This window comes from Candoia aspera, chromosome 5 (assembly GCF_035149785.1).
Source record: "Candoia aspera isolate rCanAsp1 chromosome 5, rCanAsp1.hap2, whole genome shotgun sequence".
Lineage (NCBI taxonomy): Eukaryota > Metazoa > Chordata > Lepidosauria > Squamata > Boidae > Candoia > Candoia aspera.
The window spans coordinates 81,028,444-81,043,788 of NC_086157.1; the positions used below are offsets into that span (position 1 = coordinate 81,028,444).

Genomic DNA, 15,345 nt, shown 5'->3' on the forward strand with positions numbered 1-15,345 from the left:
AAATGTTAATGAAATTGAAGCGGGATCCGAGATTATAATAGGGTTAATTCTTGAATCTAAAATATTACCAAGCAAAGAAAAGGACATCAGAAAATAATCCAATCTAAGACAAGTTGTATGAGAATAGGAAATGAAATAAAATCCCTTTTTGTGGGATGAAGTAAACATCAAATATTCAGGTTAAATTCTTGGAGTTTAATTTTTTTTTCTTTTTTAAAAAAGTAAGTGTTTTCTTGTTATTGCAGTTATAAATTGTTTCCTCTTATTTTATTAAAAGTGCAATAAAATAATAAATATTTTTATTTAGTTCCTGTTTACTTCTGTTTTGTTATTTTGCTTGTATGCTGTATACTTTCTGGATAAAGAAAGAGTGCAGGTATTATAAATGCTGACAGCTAGTATTCAGTATATTCTAAGTCATTCTGTATTTTGTTTAATTATAAACAGGACCAATAAGAACTTTAGAAGCAATTATTAGCAATTAATTTATCTCTGCAAATTGTGATTTGTATCCAATAAACTTCCTATTATAGTTTTAAAACAAACATTGCTTCAGTGATGTTGTTATATAAGAAAGTAATTTCGAACTACTTTATGCATCAAGTTAATGTGCAAGAGATTGGCAAATCAAACAAAAATAAGAGTCTCTCAAACTGAGCTTGACTCCTGGTAACTTCATACACAAGCCCATGCAATTTTCTGGGCAGCAATACAGAAGAGGTTTGCCATTGCTTTCTTCCAGCATTTGTTTGCCTTTTCAGCCTAGCCTACAGCCCTAGGATTTGCTGGAAATTCCCTGTCTAAAATACTAATCAGATTCAATTCTGCCTGGCTAAATATATGTTTGTATATACATATATATCAGGTTCTGACACCTGAATAATTAATTTCTATTGGTGTAATTAGGAATAGGTAAGACTGTGTAAGGTCATTATATATACTGGATCTTCCATTAGCTTCAGAGTCTTAATAGTCCGGTATTGTTAAGTTTCAGCTAGTACTTGTCTTTTTTTTTTCAGGTTATCTCAGGATTGAAGTTGACAAAATTTTTTGCATCAAACCATGTTTTACCGAGTGAATGCCTGAACTGCTTAGTAGAACTTATTGAGGACCCTAATCTAAGCCCTCCATTAACCTTGAATGTAGTAGGTTTGCTTTCTCAGTTAGGTAAGTTTTAAAAGTGTTTAAGTTGCATATGCAACATACATCATAGCTGGGAAGAGATGTGGTATAATCTTATAGGTGGCTCTGATTTCTGATTTTTTTTTAATCTGTACTATTAAAATTTTAATTAAAGAGAGTTCACTTGTTATTAGAACCACACTTCCTTGGATGAGGATTTTTTAAAAAATAATTTATTGTAAGGGTTTAGGGCACAACATAATTCTTGTAATAATAGTAACAAAGTAAAATGAACATGATGATTTTAATACTAGCATGAAATACACTATTTCTAATTTATATTCTACACAACATCATTTATTTCTTTGCAAATATGACAAACATATAAAGCCCAAATGGGACAAGAAGTGATTATCACATTTGCATCAGAAATGAATTTATTTATTTTATTTCTCAAATTTCATTGCCGCCCATGAGGTACTCTGGGCGGCTAAGAATATACATCAGAAATGAATTATTCCCAAATATAAACTTTGAAATAGAAACACAGTTGAAATATTTTCAGTTTGCTAAATTTAGTTAGCTTGTATCTTGAATATATGTATGTGTATGTATATGTACAGTGGTTATAGTTAAGATGGAACTGGTTATGGAAAGTAAAGTAAAAATAATTTTGTTCAGGCTCATTGTTTCTGAAAGCTTTTCCAATTTCTTCAGTTTCTCTAGATATAGTCTTAGTTTTAATGATACATTTTATTGTATGTATGTTACTTATCAGTTCTAGATAATGAAACCAGGGAATCCCTTCAGAATGCTTACAATCTATGTAGTGTCCTGGCAAGTGTGATTCTTCGAAGTTCTACAAATCCTGTTGACCCAGTAGTATTGCAGGTAAGAGAATGTAATGCTTTATATAAATGAAATTATTCTTAGAACATTTATTTATTATTTTCATTATTTATTATTACTTTCTTTCATGGAATTTAGAGTATTGGTAGGTGGTGGTCTCTTGTGCAAATTGTTGTCAGGTCCTATCTGCTTAGCATTTCAGACTATGCTGAAATTCAAGTAAGATGACCGGAATATTGTATTGTACTGGTCTTTGCACAGATTTGTATCAGAAGTATAATTTTTAATTGATATATTGTAAATTAGAAGCATACTTCGGTTGCTTCCTAGATTTTTATCTAAACAGTTATATCAAATCAAACTTTTATTATGGCCTTCAGGCCAGAGAGCATAACAATAAAATACATAAACCTGTCACCTCGATCACCTCGATTAACCAGACTGTTGCCAGACAGAATCCTGCTGGTCACAACTGTTGGCAGAGTGCTAGAAAGCCTTTGGCCCAGGAGAGATCAGAAAAGTCACACACCAGGCATTTCTATAAAAATAATTTTATTTACAGAAAGCAAAACATATTTAAAAGCTTCTGCATTCTAATCGGCTCTCAGTGAGAGCTGCTTAACTCTCTACATGCCTACACAGAAGGGAAACTGAAACTAAAACAAGTCCAGGCAAGTTTTGTACCCCAGGTGCAAAAATTAACATCCGAAAAGAGGACAATTAAATTCAACCTCTTCACCTGGCCAAAATGATTAGTTACCATAGTAACCTTAATCTGTAGTAGAAAACATATTAACAACAACTTGCTTTCCATTTGTCTCGATTCTTGGCTTTTCTTCTCCAGGTTTGGCCAGAGTCCTTGACTATTGGATCTTCCCATCTCTCTGGATGTCGGCCAATACGTCTTTTTACTTCTCTTGGATACCATTTCGCAACTGCTGTTGTCCAACGTGCGTGCGTGCGACGTGTCCTGCCCAGTGTAGCTTCCGTTTTCAAGTGTCAATATTTGACAATGACATCATTTATTCTACTTCCTTTTCTCATCTGGCTGCTTGGGATGTGGCCTTGGAGAGAAACTTTCATCATGGATCTTTCCATAGCCCTTTCTAGTCTTGAAAGCTCTTCCTCTTTTGCCTATGTTAATGACCATGTTTCACTTCCATATAGCACTGCCAATAAGACAGTCAAATTAAAAAGATTAGCATGCAGGTTTCCGTCAATCTTCTCATTCTCTAAGACTTCCCCAATGGAGTTGTATCTAGCCCATCCAGCTTTCTTTCTTCTAACCAGTTCTTCTCTTTGATTGTTCATTTTGATTAGCCATCCCAGGTAGACATAGTGGTGACCCTCTTCGATAAGTTCATTCTGAAGCCTCATTTGGAATTTTGGAAGGTTCCCTGTCTGCATATATTTTGTTTTAGTGTGATTCATCTTTAGACCCACCTTTCTGCTTTCGGCATCAAGTTGTCGAAGCATTTTTTGCAGCTTTCAAGCATCCTTTGTGATTGGTGCAACATAATATGCAAATCTGAGATGGTTTATCTTCTCTCCGTTTATATCAATTCCATCTTCCCAGTTCATTTTGCACATGATATTTTCCAAGCAAGTGTTGAAAAGTTTAGGTGAGTTCGTATCGCCTTGCTTTACACCTTTCTTCTTTTTCGTATTTTGAGTTTGAAAATCAATATCCCAGATACGTTGTTTAAGATGATTTTCAAACCCCAATGGATAGAGGCTTTACAAACAGAGTCCTAAGGACTGGAGTTTGCTATTAGGTTTTGTTAGCCAGGTTGATTTAAAACAGTCTGTGAAAACCAGTAGAGCCAGATCCATAGGAGAAAAAATCAATTACAACCAGAAATTAAGGAGATAGAACTAGGCTCTGGCATCCACAGTAACCATACCTGTTTCTAACCATAAAACAGCATTCTTGATGCATCTTGGAACTGCAAGTATTGTTCTTACAAATTTGGTCTGGACAGCTTCCAAGATATTAAACTTTGTAAAAATACAAATCAGAAAATCATAAAGAAGCTGAGATATGACTTTATCAAGAAAAAACCTTGAAAGCTGCAAGAATAAAATGTGCCCTCTTTGAATAGAAGAATCTTAAAACAGCTATGGAGCTATGTTGGGCCACACTTGCCCGATAAATGTGCACTTTAACAGCTATACAATAATGTTTTACTTTATCTGAAATGTGAAATAATGGGCCAACGATAACAATTAATGTCTTTTTAAGCATTACTCAGATCCAAATTTTATTGACGAAACCTGTTGAGAGAAACAGAGATGGATTCATCAAGCAAGAGTATTTGTTCTGAGTATTACTTTTTGTAATGCTTCATATTTGTCTCTGAGTAGTTGAATTTCCTAATATTTCTTTTTTGTTTAAATAGGTTATAATTTTAATACTGTTGGTTATCACCTTTAAAGCCATACATGGCCAGGTTACCTGAGGGACCGTTTTGTCCCCATCACATTGATCCATCCCACCCAGTCATGCAGAGAGGGCGTGTTAGGGACGCCGTCCATAAAGGAATTCCATCTTGCGGGGTCTCGGAAGCAGGCCTTCTCTGCAGTAGCTTCCGCCCTCTGGAACATCCTTCCCCCAGAAGTGAGACAGGCCCTCTCACTCCTGGACTTCCGTAAAAAAATAAAAACCTGGTTTTGCCAGCAGGCCTGAAGTGGGAAGAGGAATGGCCACTCCTGGGGATGGCTGGTGCCCTAGGACGATCCTGGAATGGCCCTTATATTCACGGGCTGATAGAGAACTTTTCGCCATCTAGATTTTATCATATTTTCATTTTTATTGTATTTTGTATTTATAATTGTTTTGAATTTTAACTTGTTTTTATTGTAAACTGCCCAGAGACCTTCCTGTGGGGGGTGGGGGTAAAAATCTAATAAATAAATAAATAACATTTTGAATCTATTTATTTTATTATACCCACCACAACTGTAAGAGACTCAGCAATTTACAGTATTTACAAACATTTAAATAAAATATCCATGGTAGAAACAAATATATTTAAATTCTAAAACCACAATACTATAATATATTATCTGGTTATGCATCTGAAAAGTAAATGCAGATAAATCTAATGCAAACAATTGTACCTTCATCAGTTTTCTTTTTATTTAACAGAGTATTCAACTGCTGCAGAAATTGACCTACAATGCAAGAATATTCCAGGCCAGTGCTAATATTGAAGACTTAATTTCTTTCCTTCTGCTTCGCATGTAAGTTTCTTAAATGCAATAGTTAACTAAGTCTGAGTTGTAGGTACACTTCTGTGTTCTCCCTGAATGTTTCAGTAAACCTATATAGAATTTATTTTTGAAGTAGTAACCTATGCAGTCTTAGATGCATGGAAATATGTGTCAGCTGTAAGGTTAAGTTTGGAGGCTCTTTGGACTGTTTTCTAGAAGTTTAAATTAGGGTTTCTAGTTGGAGATGTTCCTGCCACACTAGTGGCAAGAAAGAAAAGATCCCTTATCCTTCCATATTAATGCCTGCTTTGCTTTGTGAGCATTCTTCATTATTTCTGTCAGTGTGATCTAACACATATGAAGATTTTGAACATACAAAGCCTGCCTTAAGCTTTAGAGTAGTACTTGATCTCTAAAACTGTTTCCCATTCCTGGCATAAGTGTTTAAAGCATAATTTTATGCTAGGCTTGGTGGGGAATCTTAATCTAGGAACTTCATCGTATGTCCCCCTAGATATTTGATCACGGGGATTGCCCTATTAGAAAGGTGCTACTGGACTTAACATTTGGGGTCAACTCCAAGAAGGATTTAAGTCATTATGAGACTATGCCACAGGAATGGCTCTCTTTCTGTTTGGTCAGCTGCTACTGCATTAGATATTATCTGGTGCTATGGGATAACTCGAACAGCTTACACATACAGTAGCAGCCAGCTGTCCTTGATGTTGGCAAGTAAGTTACTGTAGAAGTGTTCTGTCCTAGACATTATAGTAGAATTGGCCTGATAGTATTCCATGCATCCAAGTATCTTTCACAGTGAGGTGGTATTTGTGAGAACGTAGCTAGAACTTACAAGCACAAGTTTGTACTGTTTTAGCACTTCGCCATTGGTGGCCATATAACTCTAGGTAAGCTTCTTCCTCTTCAGCCAGCTGTCTGTCACCTTATTTTTTCCCTTTTTTATTAACAAATAAAATTAATTAAGTAGTTTGAGTAGTTTGAAATGTTGAATTTTGTATTTTTCTTCAATATTGTCTTAAATCACTGACATTTACATTTAGCTACACAAAGCTCCACAGATACAAATCTATGTATATAGTAAATTTAATGTGGTGTTCTACATTGTATAGCAAAGTAAACATTTTTATGAGGGAATAATGATTAACTAGTAAAATTAGTGTATAAGTAAATAAATATTAACTTACATGAATGTGTTTAATGACCTTTTTTAAATCTTTAGTCAGTCTACAGAAGATGAGTTAACTATACCATGCCTAGGACTTATGGCAAATCTTTGTCGGCATAATCTCTCAGTTCAAACATATATCAAGTCATTGGTAAGGAGCTTGCTTTACTGAAGTCTTTTTTTTAAAAAAATAGGGGAATTTATTTCATAGTTCGAAACTAAAGCGCTTTTGGTCCAGTAAAAGATCACAACAATTGCCTGCTTAATCTGTGGCACTTTATTTTTGTTTGATTATGATTGTTTTTCTCATTCAATCTCATTATACAAAAACAGAATGTATTATGTAAACCCAGGATAAAAAATGATTCTCATACTTTCAATACAGCTCTTTCATTCTACTATTCCACAGTTCCACTATGAAATCCATGTTCGTTATAATTAAATGTAGTGTAGACATCCTCCGCAAAGGATCGTTACCTTGTTGTGGTGCTGGAGCTTGAGCACCTCAATGATGCCATGAGCTAAACCGTGAAGGGCCACCCAAGACGGGAAGGTCATGACAGAGAGGTCAGACTAAATGCGATCCCTGGGGAAGGTAATGGCAACCCACCCCAGTATTCTTGCCGTGAAAACTAAATGGATCAGTACAACCAGAGATATGTCGGTATACCATCGGAAGATGAGACCCCCAGGTCGGAAGATGGTCAAAATGCTACTGGGGAGGAACAGAGGATGAGCTCAACTAGCCCCAGTTGTGATGACGCAGCTAGCTCAAAGCCGAAAGGACGGTTAGCGGCCGACAGTGCTGGTGGTGAACGGCGAATCCGATGTTCTAAGGATCAACACACCATTGGAACCTGGAATGTAAGATCTATGAGCCAGGGCAAATTGGATGTAGTTATTGGTGAGATGTCAAGATTAAAGATAGACATTCTGGGCGTCAGTGAACTGAAATGGACTGGAATGGGCCACTTCACATCAAATGACCACCAGATCTACTACTGTGGACAAGAGGACCACAGAAGAAATGGAGTAGCCTTCATAATTAATAGTAAAGTGGCTAAAGCAGTGCTTGGATACAACCCCAAAAACGACAGAATGATCTCAATTCGAATTCAGGGCAAGCCATCTAACATCACAGTGATCCAAATATGCGCCCCAACCACAAATGCTGAAGAAGCTGAAGTAGAGCAGTTCTATGAGGATCTGCAGCACCTACTGGACAACACGCCTAAAAGAGATGTTATTTTCATCACAGGAGACTGGAATGCTAAGGTGGGCAGTCAAATGACACCTCGAATTACAGGTAAGTATGGCCTGGGAGAACAAAACGAAGCAGGACATAGGCTGATAGAATTTTGCCAAGACAATTCACTCTGCATAACAAACACTCTCTTCCAACAACCTAAGAGACGGCTTTACACATGGACTTCACCAGATGGACAACACCGAAATCAGATTGATTACATCCTTTGCAGCCAAAGGTGGCGGACATCTGTACAGTCGGTAAAAACAAGGCCTGGAGCTGACTGTAGTTCAGACCATGAACTTCTTCTTGCACAATTTAGGATCAGACTAAAGAGATTAGGGAAGACCCACAGATCAGCTAGATATGAGCTCACGAATATTCCTCAGGAATATGCAGTGGAGGTGAAGAATAGATTTAAGGGACTGGACTTAGTAGATAGGGTCCCGGAAGAACTCTGGACAGAAGTTGGCAGCATTGTTCAGGAGGCGGCAACAAAATACATCCCAAAGAAAGAGAAAACCAAGAAGGCAAAATGGCTGTCTGCTGAGACACTAGAAGTAGCCCAAGAAAGAAGGAAAGCAAAAGGCAACAGCGATAGGGGGAGATATGCCCAATTAAATGCAAAATTCCAGAGGTTAGCCAGAAGAGATAAGGAATTATTTTTAAACAAGCAATGCGCGGAAGTGGAAGAAGACAATAGAATAGGAAGGACAAGAGACCTCTTCCAGAAAATTAGAAACATTGGAGGTAAATTCCAGGCAAAAATGGGTATGATCAAAAACAAAGATGGCAAGGACCTAACAGAAGAAGAAGAGATCAAGAAAAGGTGGCAAGAATATACAGAAGACCTGTATAGGAAGGATAACAATATCGGGGATAGCTTTGACGGTGTGGTCAGTGAGCTAGAGCCAGACATCCTGAAGAGTGAGGTTGAGTGGGCCTTAAGAAGCATTGCTAATAACAAGGCAACAGGAGAAGACGGCATCCCAGCTGAACTGTTCAAAATCTTGCAAGATGATGCTGTCAAGGTAATGCATGCTATATGCCAGCAAATTTGGAAAACACAAGAATGGCCATCAGATTGGAAAAAATCAACTTATATCCCCATACCAAAAAAGGGAAACACTAAAGAATGTTCAAACTATCGAACAGTGGCACTCATTTCACATGCCAGTAAGGTAATGCTCAAGATCCTGCAAGGTAGACTTCAGCAGTTCATGGAGCGAGAATTGCCAGATGTACAGGCTGGGTTTAGAAAAGGCAGAGGAACTAGAGACCAAATTGCCAATATCCGCTGGATAATGGAAAAAGCCAGGGAGTTTCAGAAAAACATCTATTTCTGTTTTATTGACTATTCTAAAGCCTTTGACTGTGTGGACCATAACAAATTGTGGCAAGTTCTTAGTGGTATGGGGATACCAAGTCATCTTGTATGCCTCCTGAAGAATCTGTATAACGACCAAGTAGCAACAGTAAGAACAGACCACGGAACAACGGACTGGTTTAAGATTGGGAAAGGAGTACGGCAGGGCTGTATACTCTCACCCTACCTATTCAACTTGTATGCAGAACACATCATGCGACAAGCTGGTCTTGAGGAATCCAAGGCTGGAGTTAAAATCTCTGGAAGAAACATTAACAATCTCAGATATGCAGATGATACCACTTTGATGGCTGAAAGTGAAGAGGAACTGAGGAGCCTTATGATGAAGGTGAAAGAAGAAAGTGCAAAAGCTGGCTTGCAGCTAAACCTCAAAAAAACCAAGATTATGGCAACCAGCTTGATTGATAACTGGCAAATAGAGGGAGAAAATGTAGAAGCAGTGAAAGACTTTGTATTCCTAGGTGCAAAGATTACTGCAGATGCTGACTGCAGTCAGGAAATCAGAAGACGCTTAATCCTTGGGAGAAGAGCAATGACAAATCTCGATAAAATAGTTAAGAGCAGAGACATCACACTGACAACAAAGGCCCGCATAGTTAAAGCAATGGTGTTCCCTGTAGTAACATATGGCTGCGAGAGCTGGACCATAAGGAAGGCTGAGCGAAGGAAGATCGATGCTTTTGAACTGTGGTGTTGGAGGAAAATTCTGAGAGTGCCTTGGACTGCAAGAAGATCAAACCAGTCCATCCTCCAGGAAATAAAGCCAGACTGCTCACTTGAGGGAATGATATTAAAGGCAAAACTGAAATACTTTGGCCACATAATGAGAAGACAGGACACCCTGGAGAAGATGCTGATGCTAGGGAGAGTGGAAGGCAAAAGGAAGAGGGGCCGACCAAGGGCAAGATGGATGGATGATATTCTAGAGGTGACGGACTCGTCCCTGGGGGAGCTGGGGATGTTGACGACCGACAGGAAGCTCTGGCGTGGGCTGGTCCATGAAGTCACGAAGAGTCGGAAGCGACTAAACGAATAAACAACAAAGTGTAGACATCTATGACCAGATGTTTACATACAGTTAACATTTCCTAGTACATTTCCAACTGTGTTTACTTAGTGCTTAAATGATTGTGTGAATTGAAATATGTCTTTGAGATCTGTGAAGATCTATGATTGAAGTTGATCAAAGCCTGAACTGACCATTTGAAACATAATTAAGAGATCTCAAAGTGCTTGCCACTGCTAAAGCTAAAAGAAGGAGCAGGTATCATCTATTGTTATAGATAGGTATATTGTTATATCCTGTGATTGCCAAGTCTGTAAGATTTGTTGCTAAGTGTAATTATCCACATAATTCTGCTTAATTGTGCTGTTTACGTAATTATAATGTAAATATAATTGTAACAGTTATATGTGTTAACAGTGCAGTATATTATACTGTGGATAGCATTGCATTTTGCAAATATGGAACTCATACCCTATACGCCATTTATTTATTTATTCACACACACAGAGAGAGTGTGTATTTATAAACTGTGTATGTATGTATGTATGTTTAAGATTGTATAGTATTGTTTGGGTCTCTGCATTATATGCAACTTTAGTGCTTTGCTGGGGGGAAAAACATTTACAAGTGGTTGCATTCTTAATATCTTTGACTAGATATTTCATTTGTATGACTTTAATGGAGTACTTTGGGTCCCCAAATTCAGTTTTTTGATTTACAGAAAATTAATGTTCTAATTAAATTGTGGTGCATCTAATGTATTGAATAAGGCTATAAATTTAATCTCATTGCATCTTTTACTATTTTTTTCCTCTTTGTGCTAGACTAATGTGAAAACCTTTTATCGCACTCTGATCAGTTTCTTGGCCCACAGCAGTCTAACTATGGTTGTTTTTGCACTTTCAATATTATCGAGTCTTACATTAAATGAAGAAATTGGAGAAAAGGTAAGACTGACTCAATTTAAAAGAAGCTTATGCATCATTTTATTTATTAACTATAGTTTCTACACCACTCAGTTCCTAATACCTCTGAGTAGCTTAAATCAAGAAACAAGATTTTTTTAAAAAAAATTACTATCTAAGAAAAATGTTCCCTAACAGTAATCTTGTCAAGTGTTGCTGTTGATCAGACAATCCACAGCATTGCCTGGCAGAGCTTTGGAAAATTCCTTAAGTACCCTTTGAAAATCCTGGGCATCTGTTGCATGACCTGGATAGATGGATTGAATAGGTCCTTCTTCCCTGAAGAGTGTCTTAGTATTAGAAATTCTAAGGAGGACAGAGAGGGATTTGACTGTGACAAAGTATTGATGCAAATGTCCCCACTCTCAGAACTTATCAGTTCTAAGACAAAAACCAGGTCTAGTGTTTGGCTTCTTATGTTGTGCCTGTGATCTTCTGGGGCAATCCCATGGTGGTCTTGGTATCCAAGGACTCGTTCCATGTAAGGCAAGTTGGAGTTCCCAAGACCAAAAATCTAGGACAATCCCAACACCACCCTTATGGTAATGTGTTGCAGCTTGGACATAGATATGGCTGTGACATATAGAGGCTAGTACAATAGCAGGACTCCGAAACCATCTCTCAGTCTCACAAAGGGAGCCTCTCAGCTAATTATCTGTTGAAGTGAAAACTTATAAATCTTGTAAATTTAGAATATTTTTGGTAGGAAATTCCAGCATTCCATACAAAGCAATTGGCTGGGCTTGTTCTATTATGCATTTTCTATACAATTTAATTAAATCAGTAATATATTCCATGTTTATAGGTTTGCTCTGATGTAAGTGAAATAGTGGTGTCTGAAGAAGGGGGTCAAAAGAGGCAGGATGATGGATGTGGCTGTGTAAAAGTCTCTTTTCTCTGTACATGTATATGAGTGATGCTGATGTATCTACAAAAGGGGCAGGGGTTCGATCCCACCGCCATGACCACCATCTTGTCTGTTTTGACAGCCCTTCCCTTTCCTCGAATGCAGCTGACTTGATCTATAATGTAAAATTAATATGATTGTAAATTAGGCTTGTTTGTTTAGTTGTTTCATTCCAGAAATATTCACCAGACTTTCCAGTTAATATTTAATATTCTTGTGAATGGTGATGGAACACTAACAAGAAAATATTCTGTGGATCTGCTTATGGATCTCCTGAAGAATCCCAAGATTGCAGATTATCTTACCAAGTAGGCTTTACATAATAACCTATCTATAAGTATTATTTTAAAGATCTTTTACATTCTTCTCTATATAAATAATTTTTTAAATTTCCTGTGAACATTTGTTCTTGTCTCTGTATATTGGAGGATTTTGTTTGCCATATTTTTCCAATCTTTTCTTTGATTCTTGTCTTTGTATCTTCTAAGCTTAAGATTTGTATTGAATTCTATAGTACTTTCCTATAGTTTTACTTTCTATTTAATGTTAAGGTGATAGGAGATCATTCTACCTTCACAGCTTTGCAATAATCAGGCTAGATCCAGCTAGTCTCCTCTAAATTTCAATTTAAAAAAAACAGTAATTGCATGTATTGTGAAAGGCACCATTTTAGGTGGGGGGGGGGTCCCTTTTTTTTATTAAATAAACAGCTATAACAGCAGCAGCAGCAGCAACTGAAGGGACACGTTTCATCATACCTTCAGACTTTTCATCTTGCAAATAAAGTATGTCAAGTATTTTTTATTCTACTCCATTAATAGATTAATGTACTGCATTGGTTTTCATTTACCAGATATGAACATATTTGATTTTGGCACAAGGGAGTAGAGAACAGGCAGTTTAATTCTGCTATTTTGAGAATGCTGAAATTGTCAGAATAAGAGCAAGCCTCTGGCTGTATGAAAAAGCAACTGAACGATTTTAAAATTGTCTTTTTTAAAAAGGGGGCTATTTAATAAAGTAGCAGGAGATGGGAAACTGTATGGATTCTCCTGAGAAATGATTTGTATTTGGATGTTCCCCCTTAAATGATTCCATGCAAAGTACATAGTTAACTTAAAAATATTTTGCATTCTATATTAGTCTTTTTTTTTTTTTTGAAAACTGGTAGTCTACTTGCTTTTATTCCTCATACATTATTCCCTGTCTTACATTAAATTATAAGTCTCCAGGGGGATTTGGCTATTTCACTACTATTTATTATTGATCTTTGGAGTATGTTTACTGGGTGCCTTTGTGGCTAAAGAATAGGGTAAATTGCTGGAAATAAAATGTTCATTAAATTCCTTCTTTTAATTGGAACTTTGCTAATTAGTGTTAAAGATGTCTGGAGTTGCACAAGACATCAAAAGTTAGTAAATTCTACTTGCAGTATCAATAGTTTTCTTTCTGTTTTCACAACTAATTTACAGTGAAGAGTCACTGTGACAGCTACCATGTTAAGATAGTTACAGCTTTGCTATTCTTATTTAATCAGCCAGTATATGAAGAAGTCTTTTACCTATATAGGCCCTCTGTGTGGTCTGCAATAAATCTAGAAAGGCTGTAATTCTAGTTCTCCTTTGTATCCAAGTTAGGAAATGGTGCCCATCTGGAAGAGTTCTGGCACTAAACCATAGTTTGAAGTAATTTTAATATTCTGACTCATAACAATACTGCCTTGCGCAAGCAAATGTTTAAAGATTTCTTGATTAAAAAACACATATGAAGAGGGGAAAAAGACTAATGGAGATGCAAAAAAAAAAATTTTTTTGTCAATAAGTACAATGTGATCACCCAAATATTTTTGAGCCTTAGTATCACATTTTGAGCCTTAAGATCATTTTGGTTAAGAAACTTTGAAAATTATTAATTAAAATAACAGGTAGACCTCAATTAACAACAGTAATTGGCACCAGAATTTCTGTCACTAAACAATGCGGTTGTAAAGTGGGATGTCACATGACCACATTGCTTAGCGACAGCAATCCCGGCAGTTCCCGTTGCCATCGTTAAGCGAAAATTGCAGGTTGCTAAGCGAGGACCTCACGTGATTGCAACTTGTAACTTCCTGCCAGCTTCCCACAAGCAATGTCAGTTGGCTGGAAGTTGCAAGTCCTGGGCGGCTCACAAGCAGGCCAGAGGGTAGATGAATTTGGAGTGAGGCACAGGCTGCTGAGGTAAGTGTGCGTGGGTTGGGGAGGTGTTGCTGTGCCAATGGGTGTGGACTTGCTGCCATAGCAGTGCATGCAGGTTGGGGAAGGGTTGCTGCTGCATTACACAATTGTGTGCGGGCTGGGGAGGGGGTGTTGCTGCTCAAGTGCATGCAGGCTGGGAAGGGGAGCGACTTACAACCTTGTCTGCTGGTTTCTCCATTAACTTTGCTTGTGGGAAGCCAGCAGGTAAGGTTGCAAATAGTGATTATATGACTGTGGGACGCTGCAACTGTCATAAGTGTGAGCCAGTTGCCAAGTGCCCAGTTCGCAATCATGTAGCTGCAGGGGTAGTGCCATGGCTGGAACTTCAAGTACCAGCCATGGTACTTGAAGCCAAGGTAAGTACCGCTTGTTCAGCACTGTCACAACTTTGAATGGTCACTGAATGTATGGTCATTAACTGAGGACTTCCTATACAGTGTTTCAGCTAAAAAAGTGTGTTCTTGGTAAATCCCTTAACAAACAATTTTGATTATTGCCTATCAAAATATTCATGATTTCAATATTCCCTTTTCCCTTCAAAATTGTAGGTATGAACATTTTACATCTTGCCTCAATCAGGTGGTGGGTCTCCTTCATGGAAGAGACCCTGATTCTTCAGCAAAGGTACTTTATAGGTGCACAACAATGTAATGGTATATATTTTGCAATTTTTTGGACTTTTATGTTATTGGTGAAATATAACAAGTCACAATAGCAAAAGATACATCAGTGAATCTACAAAAATCTACATAATTCAAATGATTAAAGTAAACTTAAAAGAAGAAAAAGAGCTAATAAAAATAGAAAAAGGAAGAATCATGTAATATCAATATAAGATTAATTCAATTATTATCATTAAATCTAGGCCATATAGAAACATATTGCTCCATCTTCTAATTTTTAGAATATAAAAACATTTCAAAAGTTAATAACACATCTATCATATATCTTGAATCCATTCCTTAACATCAGGAAAACAAGTTTACATAACTTATTTGACAAAGCCTTTATAAAGCTAAATCTCTCCTTCAAGTTCCAAATTTCATATTTTAGAATATAGTTCTACAACGAGAGAGCCAGTTTGATGCAATGGTTAAGGCTAGAAACCAGGAGACCATGCGTTCTAGTCCTGCCTTAGGCATGAAGCCAGCTGGGTGACCTTGGGCCAGTCACACACAGTCAGCCCTAAGAAGCAGGCAATGACAAACCACTGGCAAAATCTTGCCA

At 37.2% G+C, this 15,345-nt stretch overlaps 1 protein-coding gene across 1 annotated transcript in view; it reads left to right on the forward strand.

The window, feature by feature from the left end:
- Nucleotides 1–15,345, forward strand: part of CIP2A (cellular inhibitor of PP2A) — a 36,448-nt gene that overhangs the window by 5,821 nt on the left and 15,282 nt on the right. The window contains exons 2-8 of the mRNA XM_063305572.1: nucleotides 1,020–1,167; nucleotides 1,901–2,013; nucleotides 5,120–5,214; nucleotides 6,425–6,521; nucleotides 10,834–10,956; nucleotides 12,044–12,189; nucleotides 14,667–14,742. Coding sequence (XP_063161642.1) covers nucleotides 1,020–1,167; nucleotides 1,901–2,013; nucleotides 5,120–5,214; nucleotides 6,425–6,521; nucleotides 10,834–10,956; nucleotides 12,044–12,189; nucleotides 14,667–14,742 — 798 coding nt within the window. The remainder of the gene's footprint in view (nucleotides 1–1,019; nucleotides 1,168–1,900; nucleotides 2,014–5,119; nucleotides 5,215–6,424; nucleotides 6,522–10,833; nucleotides 10,957–12,043; nucleotides 12,190–14,666; nucleotides 14,743–15,345) is intronic.